Source organism: Osmerus eperlanus, chromosome 13 (genome assembly GCF_963692335.1).
Source record: "Osmerus eperlanus chromosome 13, fOsmEpe2.1, whole genome shotgun sequence".
Lineage (NCBI taxonomy): Eukaryota > Metazoa > Chordata > Actinopteri > Osmeriformes > Osmeridae > Osmerus > Osmerus eperlanus.
The window spans coordinates 17,086,465-17,107,796 of record NC_085030.1 but is presented as its reverse complement, the minus strand read 5'-3'; the positions used below and the strand labels follow the sequence as shown (position 1 = coordinate 17,107,796).

Below are 21,332 nucleotides of genomic sequence, written 5' to 3'. Positions count from 1 at the left end.
GCAGGACTGGGAGATGGCCACAGCCCCCTGATCTTGGCACATTCTCTGGATCCGTACAGCAGGTCCACTGTGGGCCAGCGCTGTGCCCCTCGTGGGAACAGAGAGCTCGGTGTGGATGAAGAGCCCACGCGGCCTGTCTGGACCTCCAGACGGAGCCTCCTGACACTCCTGGAGGTGGAGGTCACTTCCTTCCCCTCCTCCTGGCCTCGCTCTGCTCCTCGGACCCCCCGCGGTGCCCTCTGATAGGGCGTGTTTGGACACCCACTCCTCGTATCCCATGACATCATCTCTGTTTGCTTGTCATCTGCTTGACCCCTGAGGAATCCTTCTCTCTGCTCCCTGCCCCCCTCCCTGCCCCCTCCTTCCTCCTCCTTCCTGCCTGCTTTGGGAGGTTGAGGAAGGGAGGTACAGAGATGATGGTGATGTGGTTGGTACCATTTAGATCATGTGTAAGGACAGAGGGACTGAGAAAGGAAGAATAGAGAACTGGAGGGAGTCTGGATGAGAGGGTGACAAAAAGAAGAAAGAAGAGAAAGAAAAAGAGGTTTACAGCTGTAAAAGAGCCAAAAAAAGCAGAGAAAGGGCATAAATTAAGAGAGTTTAGATGGATGGGTTCTGGGGCCAAATGTAAAAGAATAGGGTGGAGTGGAGCTGTTTTGGAGGAAGTTTGGTTTGGCTGCTCTCTCTCTCTCCTCTCCTCTTATCTAGCGACGGCGTCTCTTATCGCTGCCAACCTTCCTTCTCTGGCTTTTAACAAGCCACGGCTGATTACCCAGCCGTGCTATGGACGCCCATATCCCTCCTGCAGTCCCCCGCTAGAATAACAAGGAATTATCTTATTACACTCTTGAAGGCTAAAAGGCAGCGCCTCAATCAATCTCACTAATGTTTCTACTGTGTTTCGCCATCACACTAAACGTTGAAAAAGTTCTCGTTCATCTGGCTCTGCCCCCCCCCCCCAACATCTAGTCAGGTGTTTGGGAAACCCCACTGTTTACATGGCTGCGGCCTTTGCTGCGGCCTTTGCCAGTTTCTTCGTTACAAGTATCGGCTGCCTAATGAATTCTGTTTAAATGACACAAGGGAACAGTTAATCTGGAGTGGGTCGAACCAGTCTATTAAAGGCTTACAGGAGTTCTCAGTGGTCCCTCAGCCGTGGCTAGCTGTCTGTCAGATGGTAGCTGAGAGGAAGGAAAAGAGGAGGCGGATTATCGGCGTGTTTGATGTGTGAACGAGCCAGTCAACCCCCCGACACCTCCACACAACCGTCTGAAGCAGTAACCAGAGACTCAGCCCCAGTTAAGTAGTCAGATCGCCTCCTGTAAAGGAGGGCCTTTTTCATGCTTTATTGGACCTTTTTTGAAGTGGTGTGACCTGGAGAGAGAGAGGGGAAGACACGCAGCTACGGCCCAGGCCGCTGCAGTGAGGCCTCCGCCTGCACGGTACGTACACTCACCCAGTGAGCTAGGTGCCCCCACATCACCTCCTTTGACCAATCTTTTATTTTACAACAAAGGCCCGCTGTACTGATTTACTGATTTGAGCGCAACAAAGAAACCACATCCTGTTGTGCTCACATGGGCTAGAGTGCAGTTGTCCACACTGCAACAACAGCAACAACAACTGCAGCCACGCTGCGCTCCAAACCCCCATCCAGCTGGCTCTCTTGCAGGCCTCCTCTCTCTCTGACCACAGAGGTGAGAAACGTATAAACAAGGAGCCTGCTGTTATCTGGTCCATCGTAATAAAACACAGCCCACTCCCCTTCCTGTTCCTGTTTTAGGCTAACGGGGGAAGGAGCTCTGAGTAATCACAGAGGATACGGATCAAGACTTGGGGAGGAATGTTACAGATTCTGGGGTGTTCTGCTTCAGGGCGCTTCTGTGTGGAACAGGTTGTAGAGTTGTACTGCGTTCTCTGTGTGGAACAGGTTGTGGACTCGTTCTGCGTTCTCCATGTTCTGCTTGTTGACGTGTTGGGTCAGGATCAAGAGTGGATTATAACAGAAGGGCTTTACCAGGGCCTCCTGTGCGAACTCTGTTAGCGTGATGGTTTAGTAGATTCCAGAGCACCACACAGGCCTACAGCTGCATGGTTAGGTCTCTGGTCTGGTCTCTCTGGGCTGGTCTCTCTGGGCTGGTCTCTCTGAGCTGGTCTCTCTGAGCTGGTCTCTCTGGGCTGGTCTCTCTGAGCTGGTCTCTCTGAGCTGGTCTCTCTGGGCTGGTCTCTCTGAGCTGGTCTCTCTGGGCTGATCTCTCTGAGCTGGTCTCTCTGGGTTGGTCTCTCTGGTCTGGTCTCTCTGAGCTGGTCTCTCTGAGCTGGTCTCTCTGGGCTGGTCTCTGAGCTGGTCTCTGGGCTGGTCTCTCTGAGCTGGTCTCTCTGGGCTGGTCTCTCTGAGCTGGTCTCTCTGGGCTGGTCTCTCTGGGCTGATCTCTCTGAGCTGGTCTCTCTGAGCTGGTCTCTCTGAGCTGGTCTCTCTGGGCTGGTCTCTCTGAGCTGGTCTCTCTGAGCTGGTCTCTCTGGGCTGGTCTCTCTGAGCTGGTCTCTGGGCTGGTCTCTCTGGGCTGATCTCTCTAAGCTGGTCTCTCTGGGCTGGTCTCTCTGGTCTGGTCTCTCTGAGCTGGTCTCTCTGAGCTGGTCTCTCTGGGCTGGTCTCTGAGCTGGTCTCTGGGCTGGTCTCTCTGGGCTGGTCTCTCTGGGCTGATCTCTCTGAGCTGGTCTCTCTGGGCTGGTCTCTCTGAGCTGGTCTCTCTGGGCTGGTCTCTCTGAGCTGGTCTCTCTGGGCTGGTCTCTCTGGGCTGATCTCTCTGAGCTGGTCTCTCTGGGCTGGTCTCTCTGAGCTGGTCTCTCTGGGCTGGTTTCTCTGACCAGCTGCCTTGGCCGGTCTCAGGTTCTGGGTGTGACAGCTGCCTTGATGCATTCCTGCGGACACTTCAGTTCCCCGTCCAGAGAGACATCGATTCCGGCAGCACAATCTAAAAATGTGTAATTTCAAAGGACGGACAAAGTTTAAATGCCTTTCTCTTGCGGTGTTTTGAAGAGGAAATATTCAGGGGAAATATTTTCTTAGGAACGTTGGAATTCGTTGGCAACCAGGTCTTTGTTATTGTTTCAACAGGCTGACCATAGCTGTGGTGTGTGTGTGTGTGTGTGTGTGTGTGTGTGTGTGTGTGTGTGAGGAACGTGCTCGTGTGGCCATCCTCACACACAAACATCCTCACACTTAACATGCCCCTTTAGACATGTAAACTCAAATCTGGTCACAACTGCACACAATGCAGTAATGATGGTCAGAACTAGTATATTCATGTGTAGGGAGGAGTGCCCTGTTGGTTACCAGTGAATTGAGACTGCAGCAGGAATTGAATGTCATCAAAGAATGTCCAGTCTTTTTCTAGCATAATTACATAGAAACGTATGAATAGAGCAGCGATTCCCATCCTGTGGGCCGCGCGCCCTACTAGTGGTCCGCTAGGGTACTATAGGTGGGGCGCCAAACCAAAGTATTTATATTAACTGTTGGTAAATGATTGTTAAAATTCTTACAAATTTAAATGACATTTTGCCTTTAATTCATCATGACCGAAACGCCAATAGTTACGCTTGGCACGTTGACAAGACCAACTGACATTTCTGCCTTAACTTGCATACGCCCACTTCAATTCACTATGCACACATCACTTTTGGATATTGCTTCATAACCCAGGTCAACAACTTCCGGTAGCGAGCAGTTATGTTAACTTATTCTAAAACACAAAATGCTGTTTTGTATGAGTACTTCGGGTTGCCTTCCCAAAATGACAATCAACGATGTACATAGAAGTCTATGTTGCTGCCCTTCAAGCAAGACGGAAAAGGGGTTCAAATTGTAAATTTGATCTATATCGACAATTACGAAGGTAAGGTTTATCTGACTCACAGTAAAAGTGGCTACAGTAGCTAGGCTAGTGCTAGCCATCTGAGTTTGAGCAGTAACGTTAGCTAGGCTAGCTTGCTAACAATTTTAGCCAAATTATAATGTTCTCAATTATCTATCAGCTTGCTTGCTAGTCTTTAATGTTAACTCGCATAAATAATTGCTCTGTCATATTTGTTCCCTATGGATAGTGTAATGTAACATGTTTTTCTCAGTTTCTAACAAAAATCTGGAAACGGGACAGATCTCTGTGAGGGCGACCTGTCATCGGTCGAGGAAAAAAAGCGAGAAGCCGCACAATTTGAGTGTAGGGTTAAGAGAACAATAGCCAAGGGTGAGCAACCTGTTATGGTTGTTAAAAGTCAAGTTTCTAACTTCACCGGGAGTTCTAGACCTGGCCTGGCCGTGGTGGTTACAGGTTACCTCTTAATATTTGACCTATGCGAGTGGGCCGCTAAGTGGAAAAGCTCTGGAATAGAGAGTTGAGAGTTGAGGCAGCCATTTTATAGTAACATGTGTACAGAATGTGTGACCAACTTTGCATCTGTTGTTGGTTGCTCTCAAAGAGGGAGGTGTGTGTTTTGTGTTTGAATTTTGGGTGTATTTGTTTGGTGTTTGTGTGTGAGTGTTGGCTGTGTGTATGTGTTGTGTGTGTGAGTGTGTGTGTGTGTGTGTATGTTGGCTGTGTGTATGTGTTGTGTGTGTGTGTGTGTGTGTGTGTGTGTGTGTATGTTGGCTGTGTGTGTGTGTTGGGTGGGGTCTCCTCTCTGGGGTAGTCGATGGCCTTCTTCCAGACAGGAAGACAGGGAGGGCTGGAGGGGCAGCACAGGAGAGGCTGGGAACGTGAGAAAGTGTGTGTGTGTGTGTGTGCGTGTGCGTGCGCACAGTGAGGGTGTACATGTACAGTCTCATAATCTCTCTCTCTATGCATAATGCGTGTGTGTGTGTGAGGGAGGGAGGGAGGGAGCAGGAAGGAAACTGTGTTACCCTGGCTGAGTCTCTCTGAGGCTGAACAGTGGGGAGAGACTCAGTCTGCTGGGGGAGAGACAGAGAGAGAGGAAGAGAGAGTGAAAGCACGAGAGAGAGACAGACAGAAAGAGAGTGAAAGGGAGAGAAAGGGAACCTGGGAACCGGAGAGGAGAGGGAGACGGAAGCGGAGGTAGAGTCAGGTTGCACCCTCTGAACAAAGGACCATAAGACACCTGGCCAGGTCAGTGTGTGTGTGTGTGTGAGAGGAACAGGTGGAGATAGAGAAGGATTGTCATAGCTGAGTGAAAGAGGGAGAGAAGTGTAGAGACTGGAAGAGAGGGAGAAGAGAGGCGACGGAGGATGATCGGAGAGATTAAACCTGAGACGTTAAGAGGAGATATTTGAGAGGAGATCCGTCGAGGGAGATACAGAGAGTGAGAGTTCTTCATTGTTGGACTGAAAAAGCTTAAACGTCTAAACTCTGGTCTGGTTTCACTGCTGGGTTTTCTCTGAGAGTGTTTTTAAAAGGTGTGTGTGTGTTAGCAAGACTGTTGCTCATGGTTTCCACTTCATCAACACGAATGTGTTATTTTCGGTGTATTGATGGTGAGATGCTTACCTGATCATAAAGCGTGTGTGTGTGTATGTGTGTTGCAGGACAACCTGAGTGTGTTCCTGCGAGGCTGTGAGGAGCTGGGGCTGAAGGGCTCTCAGCTGTTTGATCCAGGAGACCTGCAGGACACGTCCACACGCCCCAACGCCAAGTAAGACACCACCTTGTGTGTGTGTGTGTGTGTGTTTGTGACTGTGTTTGTGTGTGTCTATGTCTATCATCGTCTATCTGTGGATCTACTTGTGCCACCTTGTGTCATTACTACAGTCACAACAAAGGACTTCTGTGTTTGTTCAGGAACACAACGCTATCTGTTGTCACTGTATAAACAGCACACCATCACTACCATGATCACTGCCTCGTTGTTGCCCAGTAACCAGTTGTTGGCACGCCGACGGGCCTCATGGCAGTCCGTCAGCGAGCTGTCAATCAATCACTGGGGGCCGGGGAAGAGAGGCGGGTCTTCAGCTGTGATATAACAGATACTCATCCTAACTGTCTCACTGCTGGCTTGGCTGGTTCTGTCAGGTGTGTGTGTGTTTACACATGTGTACGTGTGTGTACGTGTGTGTGTGTGTGTGTGTGTGTGTGTGTGATGGAGGGGTGGAGGCTTCTGAGTCAGGGTTGTAGTAACCCCCCTGGTCTGTACCTGACAGCCCTCTCCATTTCCCCTCTCTCCCCTCCTCCCCCCCTCTCTCCTCTCCTCCCCTCCTCTCTCCTCTCCTCCTCTCCTTGTCGCTCAGACTCACATCTAAAACCTGAGCTAACACTTGAAATATGCCCTCCTGTTTATTCAAACAGATCCTTTATCTTGACGAGTGACACTTCAGCAGAAAGTCTTGTGTCAAGAGAGGTGGAGAGTCAACGTGATCTAATGCCTTGTGGAATCTGCTTCGGATTCTCTGGAAGGCATACCACACGGTTACATAGGCTAGCATGACCTGCCAGACTGCCTGTGTCACTGTTCAGCTGATAGAGAGGAGAGGAGAGACAACACAGGGACTTGCTGTACTGGTCTTCAGTCCCTGAGGGTAGCAGAAGATAGATAGGTGGGGGAGAGACTGCCAGTCATACTCCCAGACCTCTCTCTCTCTCTCTCTCTCACCTTGAGGCTCATCTCTCTCTCTTCTTCTCTCTCTTTCTCTATATCTCCACCCATCTCTGTCCTCTCATCCTCGATGGGTATTTCAACAGCTTCATCTGTGGGTGTGTCATTCCTCAACTCTGTGTGTGTGTGTGTGTGTGTGTGTGTGCGCGCGCATAGTTGCGAGCAGCCCTCAGAGAGGCTGCTCACCAGCGCTGTTTGTTAGGGTTCACGTGACTGAGCTGTGTTTCCTGTCTCCCTCAGGATCGCAGACAGCACCAGGAAGCTGAAGAATGTAAGTAACCCCCCCTCAGATCCCAACCTGTCTGTTACTTTGTGTCGTCTAAAAACACCTTTTAGTTTTGGTGTGTTTGTGTGTCAGCTTCAGTCTGACTGGCGTGTGAGAACCCCTATCATTGGGGTTCTCTCTCCCTTTCTCTGCCTTTCTCTGAGATAGAGGCATCTCTCTCTCCCTCTCTCTCTCCCTCCCTCTCTCTCTCTCACTCTCACTCTCACTCTCTCTGTCTCTGTCTCTGTCTCTCTCTTTCTCTCTCTCTCTCTTTCTCTCTTTCTCTCTTTCTCTCTTGCTCTCTCTCTCTCTCTTTCTCTCTCTATCTATCTATCTATCTCTCTTTCTCTCTATAAAGAATAGGTGCCACGTTTCTTTCTTTACCTCAACCCCGGTCAGCTTTCTCCATCCTGTCCCTCGCTCCTGTCCTACCTCTCCCTCCCTCCTCCTCTCCCTCCCTCCTCCCCTCTCTCTCTGATACTAAGAGCAGCAGGCTTGGTGCTTCTGTCATGCTGCCCCAGCTGTCTACAGTGTGAGCAGGGCTAGCGTCTCTCCTGGCTCTGTGTGGATCCAGCTACACCCTCCAGAGCCTCCAGCTACACCCTCTCCACCCTCCAGAGCCTGTCCGTCAGCCTGCTGCTGCAGAGAGGGGGGAGTGTGTTCCTGCCCGGGCTGGGGAGGCAGGCGTGTGTGTGTGTGGACTCGGGAGGGTTTGTGAGCTGCTCGGACGTGCGTGAGTGGAAGGAGTTACGCGAGGACTGGGGAAACGTGGACTCGATGGATTTAGGAGTGAACTAGAAGCAGTCGGTCTGTGTGTGTGTGTGTGTGAATCCTGCTTGGACTAAATATAATTTTGAGTTTCAGCTTGGTGCTACTGCTAGGTCAGAAAGTGTGTGTGTGTGTGTGTGTGTGTGTGACTATGACTGTGCACCTCACACACACACAGAGGTGATTGTGTTGGCCGGATGCAGCTCATCTGACAGGTCGTTACAGATCAGACAGCTCCTGGAGACAGGCAGGTATTTAACATGTCTTCGGCCTGCGTCTGAGGATCTAGTCTCTCCCCTGTTGTCTCAAGGTTGTTTGTTGTTGCCTAGTGCAGTGAGGGTTGCCAGGTTGGATGCTTTTCAACCTGGAAACCTCTATTGCATTCCTGCAATAGTTTTCCTGTCACGTAAACTGAGAATGCAAACAGAGGACTTTTGACACAAGTCCAAATCTTTCCTAAATGCGTGCCACAGTCTCAATATGGCCCCCTCCAATCAGATCAACTTGGTTGTTTTAATGAGAAACGCATTCTGTCAATGTAGCATATACATTTAGCAATTTGTCAGATTATAAGATCCCTGCCCAACTCTGTAAAACACAGCTCAGCCCTTTCCTCATCGTACGACGGTCAACCTGCACCGCTCAGTGGCTGTGGAAAGGACCCAGAGTCGAGGTGTTTATCTGTGCTGCTGAACAGCCTGCAGGGTTCTGCAGCGTTCTGCAGCGTTCTGCAGGGTTCTGCTCTCCACACGTCTGGAGGAGAAATGCTGACTCCTCACAGCAGCCCGGCCTGGGGAGGAGATCTCTCTCTCCTTCTCTCTGTACTCCCTCCCTCTCTCCCTTTCTCCCCCCCCAGTCTCTGGTCTCCCTCTCTCCCTCTCTCTCTCCCTCCCCATACTGTTTCTATGAGTCCACACAGCACGCTAGGTGGAAGGATTGATATAGGGTGATACTGGAATGATAGATTAGCGCCGGGCTAACCTGCTAGCACAGAAAACCAAGCAGCAGGAATGTTCCTTCAGTAGCAGTACAGATGGCTGCTACTGTTGTGTAGCGGCAGTGTGCTGGTTTGGAGCCATATGAAGGCCAGGATAAAAGCCCAGTCTTGTCTTGTTTGTACGGAAAGATCTGGATGGATGCTAGCCATAGGAAAAGATCAAGATTAGCTAAACCAACACTACAGCCTTATATGACAATATTCTGTTTTGTATTCCACCTGAATCATCGATAGTTAGGCATGATGGGGTATTTACACAGCATCACCAAGTCTGTCCTGCAGAAAGCAGATGGAGAGGGTTTTGTGAGAAACGTTGTTGCTAGTAGCAGGTTTAGCGTTGTCAGGATTGCCAGGTTCTGATCACCCTCTACTGGTTGTTTCTGGGTTGCCAGGTTCTGATCACCCTCTACTGGCTGGGCCGGGCCGCCAACAGCTGCATCTCCTACAGTGGGCCCACCCTGGAGCTGAAGGAGTTTGAGGGCCTGCTGTCACACATGCGAAAGGTACACACAGACACACACCCTGACTCTTAGCACCTCTGAATTACTTCCTCATAGAAGACAGGGGCAACACACACACACACATAAATGTTGGGACACTGTGATGTCATGTCCTTTTGGGAAGGGTTTAACGTCCCTCCCTCTTTCCATCCATCCTTCCCCCTCTCTCTCTCTCTCTCTCTCTCTCTCTCTCTCTCTCTCTCTCTCTCTCTCTCTCTCTCTCTCTCTCTCTCTCTCTCTCTCTCTCTCTCTCTCTCTCTCTCTCTCTCTCTCTCTCTCTCTCTCTCTCACTCCTTCATGGAGTCATCTTTGGAAGGCACTGCAGGGCTGTCTATCTCTCTCTCTCTGTCGCTCTCCACCTCCCCCCCCCTTCCCTCCATTGTCCAGGGATGATCTCAGGCCTCCAAGCCAGACCGTGTCTGAACTAGACTGAGGGCTTTATCAGACTTAGCGTTAGCAGGGATCTCCTCCCATCACACACACACACACCATACACCCTATACACACACACCATACACAACACACACACTCACACACACGACAGCCACTCAGAGCATGATATCACTGCTCTGCGATTTATTCCGTCTCCACAACGTGACTTCCCTCTGTGCTCCTCCATTAAAAGAGTCCAGAGTGTTTCTCCAGATGTCCCCGGGTCCCCCTGGACACAGTCACGTCCCCCCACATGATCAACCACACTGGACACTTAGACACAGAGTGACACAGAGTGACACAGAGTGACACAGAGAGAGACACAGAGAGACAAATCAGGAACAGTGTCACCAAACGAGGGAGAGAAAGTGTGGAAAGTGTGTTGGGAGAGAGAGGAGAGAGAGGGGAGAGAGAGGGGAGAGAGAGAGGAGGGCGGGAGCAGGAAGCTCCTCTGGCAGACAGGAAGCTCCTCTGGCAGACAGGAAAAGCCTCCAGCAGCCCTGGAACCAGGGAGACCAGTACTGGAGCCCTGAGGGCGAGAGAGGTAGAGCCACACCTGGATATAAGAGAGAGGTAGAGAGAGAGAGAGGTAGTGAGCAGGTGTGTTCAGCTCTTCTACCCTGGAGGATTGTATGAGGTTAACGGTGAGATATTTTAATTGTTGTGTACCATGTCTGTGTGTGTGTGTGTATGGTGTGTGTGTGTGGTGTGTGTCTGTGTGTGTGTGTGTGTGTGTGGGGTGCGTGTGTGTCTGTGTGTGTGGGGTGTGTGTATGGTGTGTGTGTGTGTGTGGGGTGTGTGTATGGTGTGTGGGGTGTGTGTGGGGTGTGTGTGTGTGGTGTGTGGTGTGTGTGTGTGTGGGTGTGTGTGTGTGTGGTGTGTGTGGTGTGTGTGTGTGTGTGTGGTGTGTGTGTGTATGGTCCCCTCCAGGAGGGGGAGGAACTGGAGAGCCCCCGCTGCAGTGTGAGGGACAGTGGCTACGTGGACTGCTGGGACTCTGAGCGGAGCGACTCTCTCTCCCCGCCGCGCCACGCCCGCGACGACTCCTTCGACAGCCTGGACTCGCTGGGCTCTCGCTCCCCACACACCCCCTCGCCGGACGCCCTGGTCGCCCGCGGGAGCAGCGATGGTAGGACACGCCCTCCTTCCACTGAAGGGTTTTGTTTGGTTCGAACTGACAATTTGCTCTGTAGAAGAAAAAGGTGGAATGGTGGAAAGGATTTGCTGTTGTCTCAGGTCCGTTTTTCATCTGGTCAGATTTTTTAATCAGGTCAGTTGAGTCTGTAGTCAGATCTTGGTGGGATCAGATGGGCGGTGTTGACGACCATCGTGTCCCACATCGATGACATCATCTGGCAGCGCCGTCTCTGACATCTGGACAAAGAACGGTCTGTGTTGCTCCTCTCGACTGTTTCAGCCCGTTACCATGGGTTACAAGCCTTTTGAAGGCACCCTTAAAAGGGACTTGTGTTGAGTGAAGGTGTGTGTGTTCAGGGGAAACGGAGCCCATTCCAGTCAGAGCAGGTGACGGGATGGAAAGGAGATGAGCTGGATTGACGTGTGTGTGTGTGTGTGGGGGGGGGGGGTGATGGATGGTTACTCAGTGTTCCGGAGAGTATTGCTCTGCCCTCTGTGTGAGTCTGTGATGTTGATCAACACAGCAGCAGCTGAAAGGACGAGTCCAGTGAGTGTTCTGCTCGGAACTGGAAAGGGAATTTGATCTACGCTAATGCCAAGGTGTTTAGTGAACGTGCACACACACACTAATCAGAAGAGTCTCCCTCCTCTCTCTCCTCTCTCTCCTCTCTCTCCTCTCTCAGCTAGCTGTGTGACTGCGCTGGGCTGTATGAGGTAGCTGAAACGCTCCTGTGCCCTGCAGCAGGTCAGGCTGGTCAGGAGCAGACCTGTGCCCTGCAGCAGGTCAGGCTGATCAGGAGCAGTCCTGTGAGAGCATCAGGTCAGGCTGGTCAGGAGCAGTCCTGTGAGAGCAGCAGGTCAGGCTGATCAGGAGCAGTCCTGTGAGAGCAGCAGGTCAGGCTGATCAGGAGCAGTCCTGTGAGAGCAGCAGGTCAGGCTGATCAGGAGCAGTCCTGTGAGAGCAGCAGGTCAGGCTGATCAGGAGCAGTCCTGTGAGAGCAGCAGGTCAGGCTGGTCAGGAGCAGTCCTGTGAGAGCAGCAGGTCAGGCTGGTCAGGAGCAGTCCTGTGCCCTGCAGCAGGTCAGGCTGGTCAGGAGCAGTCCTGTGCCCTGCAGCAGGTCAGGCTGGTTGCTCCTGTGAGAGCAGCAGGTCAGGTTGGTCAGGAGCAGCCCTGTGAGAGCAGAGACGTCTCGTCTGTCATCGTCACCACAACACACGCTCTCCAGCAAACCCACCGAAGGGAAAACACAAATAGCATTTATTTGTTTTCCAGCGAGGCTAACAATGCCAATAGAAGCTCTCGTAAGGCCAACGGTAAAGCCTTCTGATTGGCCGTCAAGGGCCGTTAAAGAGCCTGATTGGTCAGCAGTGAGCCACAAGTGAGCCGTGACCACAGCCCTGAAATGACCACACACACACAATCTCTCACTCACTCTCTCTCACTCACTCTCACTCTCTCTCTCTCACACACACATACCCACACACACAGGGTCTCTCATGCACACACGCAACCTATATCTCTCTCACCCACACACACACACACACACACCCACACACACACAGAAACACAGTGTGTGTTTCTCCATCTGTCATTAGGGAACTAGATGCTGTCCTCATGCAGCCTCTGGTATTGAGTCACGTGCAGCCTCAGGGAGAAGAGACTGGCTCATCACCCAGTGCAGCCTCAGGGAGAAGAGACTGGCTCATCACCCAGTGCAGCCTCAGGGAGAAGAGACTGGCTCATCACCCAGTGCAGCCTCAGGGAGAAGAGACTGGCTCATCACCCAGTGCAGCCTCAGGGAGAAGAGACTGGCTCATCACCCAGTGCAGCCTCAGGGAGAAGAGACTGGCTCATCACCCAGTGCAGCCTCAGGGAGAAGAGACTGGCTCATCACCCAGTGGAGCCTCAGGGAGAAGAGACTGGCTCATCACCCAGTGCAGCCTCAGGGAGAAGAGACTGGCTCATCACCCAGTGCAGCCTCAGGGAGAAGAGACTGGCTCATCACCCAGTGCAGCCTCAGGGAGAAGAGACTGGCTCATCACCCAGTGCAGCCTCAGGGAGAAGAGACTGGCTCATCACCCAGTGCAGCCTCAGGGAGAAGAGACTGGCTCATCACCCAGTGGAGCCTCAGGGAGAAGAGACTGGCTCATCACCCAGTGGAGCCTCAGGGAGAAGAGACTGGCTCATCACCCAGTGCAGCCTCAGGGAGAAGAGACTGGCTCATCACCCAGTGCAGCCTCAGGGAGAAGAGACTGGCTCATCACCCAGTGCAGCCTCAGGGAGAAGAGACTGGCTCATCACCCAGTGCAGCCTCAGGGAGAAGAGACTGGCTCATCACCCAGTGGAGCCTCAGGGAGAAGAGACTGGCTCATCACCCAGTGGAGCCTCACTGCCTCGCTGAAGACCTGAAACACACTCCACGAAAACCACCAGGGACAGTTCCTGATGAAAGCATGTTATGTTTGACGCCATGATGAAGGTTGAATGTTGGAGGCCGACATGGAAACTGTTAAAACGTTTAAAGCTGTTTAAACGGCTGGGAAGAATATTTATGTCCCACAAACAAGACAAAAATGGCAGAACATTTTTTTAATGTTTTTTTTTATAATGCCACCGTGGCCACAAGTTGACCATAGAGAGCTGCTGATTGCTGCACTATGCTTCATTGTGACATCTTAACTTGTTATGGAGGCATCTTAACTTGTTATGGTGGCTCGTAAAAGGTTACAACGCTCGTCACCAAATGTGTGTTTCAGCGGCGCTGAGGGCTTGTTATTGTTTGGAGGCAAGTGGAGATGGCAGACAGGCAGACAGACAGGCTGGCAGACAGGCAGACAGGCAGACAGGCAGACAGGCAGACAGGCAGACAGGCAGACAGGCAGACAGACAGACAGACAGACAGGCAGACAGGCAGACAGGCAGACAGGCAGACAGACAGGCAGGCAGACAGGCAGACAGACAGGCTGGCAGACAGGCTGGCAGACAGGCTGGCAGACAGGCAGACAGGCAGACAGGCAGACAGGCAGACAGGCAGACAGGCAGACAGGCAGACAGGCAGACAGGCAGAGGAACTCTCCTTCTACACCGTCAGTGTGTGTTTGAATGAGATTCTCCTGATCTGAACTTGAACACCAGAGGTTTCTCTCTCTCTCTCTCTCTCTCTCTCTCTCTCTCTCTCTCTCTCTGTCTCTCTCTCTCTTTGGTCTGAACTTGAACACCAGAGGGAATGTTCCCAACCACCGCCACAGCCTGGTCTGATACCTAAAGATAAAACAGACTTTGGGCCAGTTTGAGTCACCACACACAGCTGATAGGAAAACAGGAAATGCTGACTAAGGATCAGCCAATGACAGGAAGGCTTGGTTACGTCCAACAAGGACGCTCAATCAGAACTCAACACATAAAATGTTCACCAAGGTTTCCATGCTTATGAAAATGGCCTTTCTCTGCACTGCCAAAACTATTCAGCTCAAACTCAGTTGTACCCACATATAATTAGAGGACACGAGAGATTTTAATTCCGTGTAAAAGAGACATTTGAGATCCCTCTTTTGTGAGGGGAAGAGTTCTGTAGTTCTGTAGATCAACACATACACACTTTACATAAATGCTGCTTTGTGAAAGAGACAGGAATAGGAGAGGACAAGCATTCTCTCTCTCTCTCTCTCTCTCTCTCCTCTCTCTCTCTCTCTCTCTCTCTCTCTCTCTCTTCCTCTCTCTTCCTCTCTCTTCCTCTCTCTTCCTCTCTCTCTCTCTCTCTCTCTCTCTCTCTCTCTCTCTCTCTCTCTTCCTCTCTTCCCCTCTCTCTCTCTCTCTTCCTCTCTCTCTCTCTTCCCCTCTCTCTCTTCCTCTCTCTCTCTCTCTTCCTCTCTCTCTCTCTCTCTCTCTCTCTTCCTCTCTCCCCCTGTCTCTCTCTCTCCCCCCGTCTCTCTCTTCCGTCTCTCTCTTCCTCCCTCTCTCTCTCCCCCCTGTCTCTCTCTCTTTCTATTTTCTCTCATGCTCTGTGAACACTGACCCAAATTGTCTGACAGCTTCAGAACGGTATGATGAAAACAAGGATCCTTACAGGTATAGTAGGCACCGTAGGTCATGGCTCTGACCTTGTGGTTCACCCCCCCCCCCCCCCCTACAGGCCGCGGCAGTGACTCAGAGTCGGACGCCCCCCACAGGAAGCTCCCGGACGTGCGCAAGGACGACATGCTGGCTCGCCGCACCTCGGTCAGCGAGCCCCGAGCCGCCATGCCTTTCAACCAGTACCTGCCCAACAAGAGCAACCAGAGCGGCTATGTCCCGACGCCGCTCCGCAGGCGGAGGGCCGACCGTGAGGAGGGCGGCCGCAAGAGCTGGAGCACCGCCACCTCCCCCATAGGGGGCGACAGACCCTTCAGGTGAGCAGCAGAGGAAGCCACCGGGGAAACGGTGCTGACTTCAGACCATCTTGTCTCTCATTTCAACGTGCCTTCATTTGTCTCGCGCTTCTGATCTAGCGACGGATCTACGATTAATGGCAGGTCCATGCCCGTGGGCTTGATTGTTTTATGTATCAATAAAACAATGATTTAATAGAGAAAAGCATGTGTGATCGAACAAGGGAGGGATCTGAGCCAGTGGATTTCTCTTTCTAGACAAGCTCCTTGATGAAGATCCATCAGAAGAGCTGGAGTTCACATGTTGATGATTTGGTTTATTTACGCAGAGACAGAATTCCTGACACGCTCGTTGGTAGCTTGTTAGCTTTGTGTTTTTATTAGCTGTGGCGAATGGCAGCTAAAGGGCCATCAATCCACTAAACGCTAATGGCTATTTCTATGCTATTACCATCGAGGCAAAACAAACTCTGAACAGTTATTCTTTCCTGCAACTGTCTGAATGTAGTGATGGACTACTTCTCTCCATATCTCGGAGTGTTTTCATTCGCTTAGATTTGACACAGCACTTTAGAAAACACCTAGCACAAGCCAATTTTCCTTCCTGTAATTCCCCAAATGAAGGAGATGCCTGGGGTTGTGTGCATGTCTGATGTGGAACATGCTTGCTAGGAGAGGGGGGGAGGAGAGGGAGAGAGGGAGAGAGGGAGAGAGGGGAGAGGAGATGGGAGAGAGGGGAGAGGGGTTTTTCTGGTACAGTAGTGGCACGAAGAGGAGGGGCTGATCGAGACCAGATGTGTGTTTTCATTGGCCGGCGTCGAGGCCCAATCGAAATCCAGTAACGAGGAGAAACTGCGAAATAGACACAAGCGGGGGATGAAAGTGTGACGGTCTAGGACTCATCAGTGTCTTTTTATTTGTTTTAGCTCTTTATTCATGTTCAATTCGTTTGGAATGAAATGTACTGGAGTTAGCCAATACTCTTCCTTGCAGGCAACACTCCAGTGGAGGACTACAAGTAGAGAAGAAAACAAGTTAGATTCTTAGAAGGCTTCTTAGAGTCACTGTTGGTACAGATTTGGCAGTGTTCAGCGTTTGTGTGTATTAGTTGTGTGTTTGCCTGTGTACGTGTGTGTTTGTGGCTATAGGTGTGAGTGTGTTTGTGTGTGATTGGCCTGATCTGAACTTGAACACCCGAGAATGAGTGTAATCATGAAGTTCCACTCCTGTCATACCAGCATCGTGCAGATCCCTGCATATCCATTCATTATCATCATGTTTTGTTTGTTTTTCCTCCTTCCTGTTTTTTCTCCACTTCCTGTCATGGTCCATGGATGTGTGTTTGGTCGTCCCTTAATCACCTTCATAACACTGTGTTGTCTGTGTATCTTGCCTTGGACATGTGTGAATGTGCCATCCTTTGAGTGTTGTGACGGTGGGTGTGTGTGTGTGTGTGTGTGTGTGTGATGTAACAGTCCAAACGAGAGCCCTGCTTTAGAGGAACCCCCCGTAGCCCCTGCTACTCCCTCCTCTCCAGAAACCCAAGCCCCCCCCCCCCAACCCCAGAACCAGCCACAGGAACCTGAGGAGGAGAGGAGGAGGGAGGATGAAGGGAGTCTGGCTCCGTCCAGAGCTTGTTGGTCGGTGTCTGGCGTGAGGAGGGTCAGCGAGCCCCAGACCAGCCCAGACCCCTGCTCCGCCATGCAGCTGAGCGTCACCGCAGAGCACAGGTGCAGATCCCTCCGCCCCTCACCCCGCTCTGTCACCCCTCACCCCCCACAAATCCCCAACAGTACAATCGCACCAAAATTAAAACCCTTTCCACCTTTCCTCCCTCCCACCCTTCCTCTCTAACAGTGTTCAGTAAAAACCCTGCCCTCTCTCTCACATCACGATCCTTCCCTCAATCACGACACACCATGATGATCCTTCCAACAGTCCCAGATTAAACTAATGATTTTAAAATGCTGAACTTTGCCTGCTTCTCCAGACAGGCCTGGTCGATCCTAATCTCTGTGTATTTGGTTCCATGTTGGATTCAACCCCCCCATCTGTGTTGACCCTGGCTGCTGCAGGGCTGGGGACTAGACTCTGTATCTGGGTTCCAGTAGTGATTCTGGGGTGCCGCTCTCAGAGCAGGCCTCCCTGGAGCTCCGTGCTTTTGTTGGATCCACAGCTTCTCCCTCCTCGTATGAAAGCCAAACCCAGACTGTCTGGGGTTGAGTGGGGGGCGGCGGGGGGGCTTGGTGTGTGTGCCCAGGGTCTGCTGAGGGGCAGGGTCTGGGGTCATCGTGTGTGTGTGTGTGTGGAGGACTGACATGGCCTGTGAAGAGCCTGGGTTGTTAATTGCCTTGGTTGTCTTTTTCAGTTCCTCAGCTTGAGTTTGTCGTCGTATGTGGTCCCTGGAACGTCTCGCTGTGTTTGGCAGTTGTTTCTGCTGAAAAGGAAATGTCTGAGATGTACAAGTTCACATATTTTAAAATGTGGAGTAGCTCTACCCAGCCTCCCTCTCTGGTCCAACTAGACTTAGGGAAAAAGATGTTTGTTTTGTGGCCTTGAAAAGGAGTTTAGAGTGGAAACAGCTCGCTTTTGTGTGACAAAACCTTCTTGGCCCTCACACACCACACACACACACACACACACTGAACCTAGACACACTGACACACCCTGTCCCTGGAACAACACACACACATGCAGACGGAGTGAGAGGAGAGGCATGTGACCATCCTCAGGATGGAGGAAATGAGAGGTCTGTGTGACCCAGACCCTCGCTGGGCCTTGCTGGGCCTCGTTGGGCCTCGCTGGGCCTCGCTGGGCCTCGTTGGGCCTCGCTGGGCCTCGCTGGGCCTCTCTGGGCCTCGCTGGGTCTCGCTGGGCCTGTCTGGGCCAGTTACAACCAACAGTGGAATAGCCAGTAGGGAGACCCAGCACTAATGATAACCAGCAGAGAGAACCAGTATAATTGATATCCAGTAGGGATAACCAGTACTTGGTATAGCCAATAAGGATAACTAGTACAATTGATAACCAGCACCAGTGATAACCAGTACTTGGTATAGCCAATAAGGATAACTAGTACAATTGATAACCAGCACCAGTGATAACCAGTACCAGCGATAACCAGTGATAACCAGTACCAGTGATAACCAGTGATAACCAGCTCGCTGTCTCAGCAGTAGCCCCACCCGCTCCTGCTCTGAGGAACTTCACCGCCCGTCGTCGCTGACAACCAGCTTCTCCATGGTGACCACCCAGGACACAACCAGGATGTTTCCTCAGGAGGTGGGGGCGGGGCCTAAGAAGGGGGGCGTGGTTTCGCCAGATGACATGTGGGCTCGCCGTGCCCTTGGCTCTCCCAAACACGGCCCCACCCACTTCCTCCCTGTCCCTGCGGCCACGGCAACCACTACCATCGTTCTGACCAATCAGAGCCGCCGTACTGGGAGGGCGTTGAGTGAGAGCGACAAACCACAGAGACGGCCTTCCTGGTTGGACGAGGATCTTCCTCCAACGTGAGCCCGCCCATCGACACCGGTGCCTCTGAACAACCTGATTGGATGACCTCTTTAGGAGATCTACCGAGGGGAACTACCCATCATGCACTAGGAGAAGTGTAGCCACCCTGAGCATGCAGCCTTGATGACTGATGAGAGCATCCTGGCTGTGGTATGGCTCAGTGTGCAGGAGGCCTCAGGAGAGAAGGCTGCTGTCTGTTACTGCATGATCACACACAGGCCACCGTCCTGTACTGTCTGTTACTGCATGATCACACACAGGCCACCGTCCTGTACTGTCTGTTACTGCATGATCACACACAGGCCACCGTCCTGTACTGTCTGTTACTGCATGATCACACACAGGCCACGTCCTGTACTGTCTGTTACTGCATGATCACACACAGGCCACGTCCTGTACTGTCTGTTACTGCATGATCACATACAGGCCATCGCCTGTACTGGGTGTTTAGAATAGAGGTTTTTCAGCATGTTCTGAAGACCCAGCATGGTGCCCTTCGATAGTAGGATCTACCCTGGTCTGGGGTCAGGGGCTAGGGTCAGGGGCTGGGGTCAGGGGCTGGGGTCAGGGGCTGGGGTCAGGGGCTAGGGTCAGGGGCTGGGGTCAGGGGCTGGGGTCAGGGGCTGGGGTCAGGGGCTGGGGTCAGGGGCTTGGGTCAGGGGGAGCTCTATTAAATATTTCCCAAAGAAGGTTTGAGGTCAGAAAGTGTTCATATCTGGCAGTGCATGGCTGCATGCACACAGGTTTATTCTTGTATGAGAACATGTGCATTCATCCACCGACATAGAGATGATCCTGGTTTACAGGAAATGGTGCCCTTTGCTTTTGTTTTACGACTTTGCGACAAATATACAGGCCATAAAAACGATGTATGTTGTTTTGGTTTAGTCCGAGCTCTCTTGTCAAGGTTTCTCCTTCGTGTGTGTGTGGGGGGGGGGGGCTCAGCCAGGCTAGGAGCCGCACTCTCACTGCCAGCCCCTCCCGTCCAGAGGAACCAGCTCTAGACAGGTCTGCATCGATGTGATGGCTCAACCCAAACCTCCAGTTGGGGTATTGTGGTCTTGGGAGATGATTAACCCCCCCAGCTTCGAAGTCGGGCTAGCACTGGCTAATAAAAGATGCATGCTTTTCTGGATGGTTCAGCTTCAGCTGTGTCGTGTGATCGTCTCCATGTGCTGCAGTGGGGTCTGAATGCTAGCGCTGTGCTCCTGCTTGTGCCGAACTGGCTGTGTTTTGGTTAGAGCGCCACCTTCTGTCAAAATGAAGAAAGCATCATTTACCTAGTACATCCCCCTCCTCCTATACAAACATAATCGTTTGTGAGTCATCCATGAATTATTGATAAGCTGTCTCTATACGTTGTTCATGAATGTTCTCAAAAACATCCTCGGCAACATCTATTCACGCTAGTTATCACCAGAGATGTCTCCGCCAGCTTAACACTGTTCCATCCTGTCATATTCTCATGTGGAGTGTGTTGTGTGTGTGTGTGTGTGTTGTGCTGGTGTGTGTTGTGTGTGTGTGCGTGTGTTCCTGGTGCTCATTAGTGTGTGTGTTTCTCTCCACCTGCTTCTGTAGATGCAGCTTCAGATCTAGTGTGTCAGATGACCCAGAGTAAGTGCTGCTTTGTTACCCAGAGGCCCAGCTACACACACACACACACACACACACACACACACACACACTCACACACACACAGCCCAACCCAGCACTGCTACTCACTCACAAACACACACATACACAACACTGCTAAAACTCCTCACACACACACAGCATTACTAAACTCCTCTCACACACACACACACAGCCTGACCCAGCACTGCTAAACCTCACACACCTGTCCAGCTGGAAATCCTTCTCCTTCCCTCACACAAAGCCTCTGACCTCTACAGACTTGACGGGTGTCAGCCGTAAGACACACATCACTGCTGGAAGCCATCGTGTCTCTCCTCTCAGTAGGGATGGCGGCCATGTTGACTACATCACAGGGGGGGGGGAAACGAGGGCTGCCAGTAGTGATGGCGGTCATGCTGCTGACACCCATCCAGTCCCTAGCGATGCTGGAGGGCTTGAGAATGATCTCTGCTAGGACAGCTGAGCTGCTCTTCCTCTGCATGCCCCCCCCCCCCCCCCTGCCCCGAGGAGGGGGGGGGGGGGGGGGTCCAGAGCATGTCCAGGAGGACGTCCCCTGCTGGCAACTTCCTGTTTACCACCCACCTGTCTAACCAGCCTGGGGGGGATGAGCATGAACTTCTCACACACACTCACACACACACACACACACACACACCCACACTCACACACACACACTCACACACACTCACACACACACACACACACACACTCACACACACACACAGACAGATGTGCTCGGCACTCACACACACACACTGTGTGGCTCTCCGACAGAGCCCTCTGAACAAGCCTGTGTGTAGATGAAGTTAGATGAGCTCAGGTTTGTGTTGAGCAGCAGCCTCAGGCCTGCCTCTGAGGCACACTGCCTCTGTGGCACACTGCCTCTGAGGCACACTGCCTCTGAGGCACACTGCCTCTGTGGCACACTGCCTCTGAGGCACACTGCCTCTGTGGCACACTGCCTCTGTGGCACACTGCCTCTGTGGCACACTGCCTCTGAGGCACACTGCCTCTGTGGCACACTGCCTCTGTGGCACACTGCCTCTGAGGCACACTGCCTCTGTGGCACACTGCCTCTGAGGCACACTGCCTCTGTGGCACACTGCCT

General features: G+C 52.0%; 1 protein-coding gene across 1 annotated transcript in view; it reads left to right on the top strand.

The window, feature by feature from the left end:
- limch1b (LIM and calponin homology domains 1b) overlaps positions 1–21,332 on the top strand; it is a 74,027-nt gene that overhangs the window by 38,910 nt on the left and 13,785 nt on the right. The window contains exons 4-11 of the mRNA XM_062477201.1: positions 5,543–5,649; positions 6,847–6,877; positions 9,029–9,139; positions 10,499–10,697; positions 14,839–15,094; positions 16,549–16,803; positions 18,250–18,585; positions 20,168–20,203. Of these exons, the coding sequence (XP_062333185.1) occupies positions 5,543–5,649; positions 6,847–6,877; positions 9,029–9,139; positions 10,499–10,697; positions 14,839–15,094; positions 16,549–16,803; positions 18,250–18,585; positions 20,168–20,203 (1,331 nt within the window). The remainder of the gene's footprint in view (positions 1–5,542; positions 5,650–6,846; positions 6,878–9,028; positions 9,140–10,498; positions 10,698–14,838; positions 15,095–16,548; positions 16,804–18,249; positions 18,586–20,167; positions 20,204–21,332) is intronic.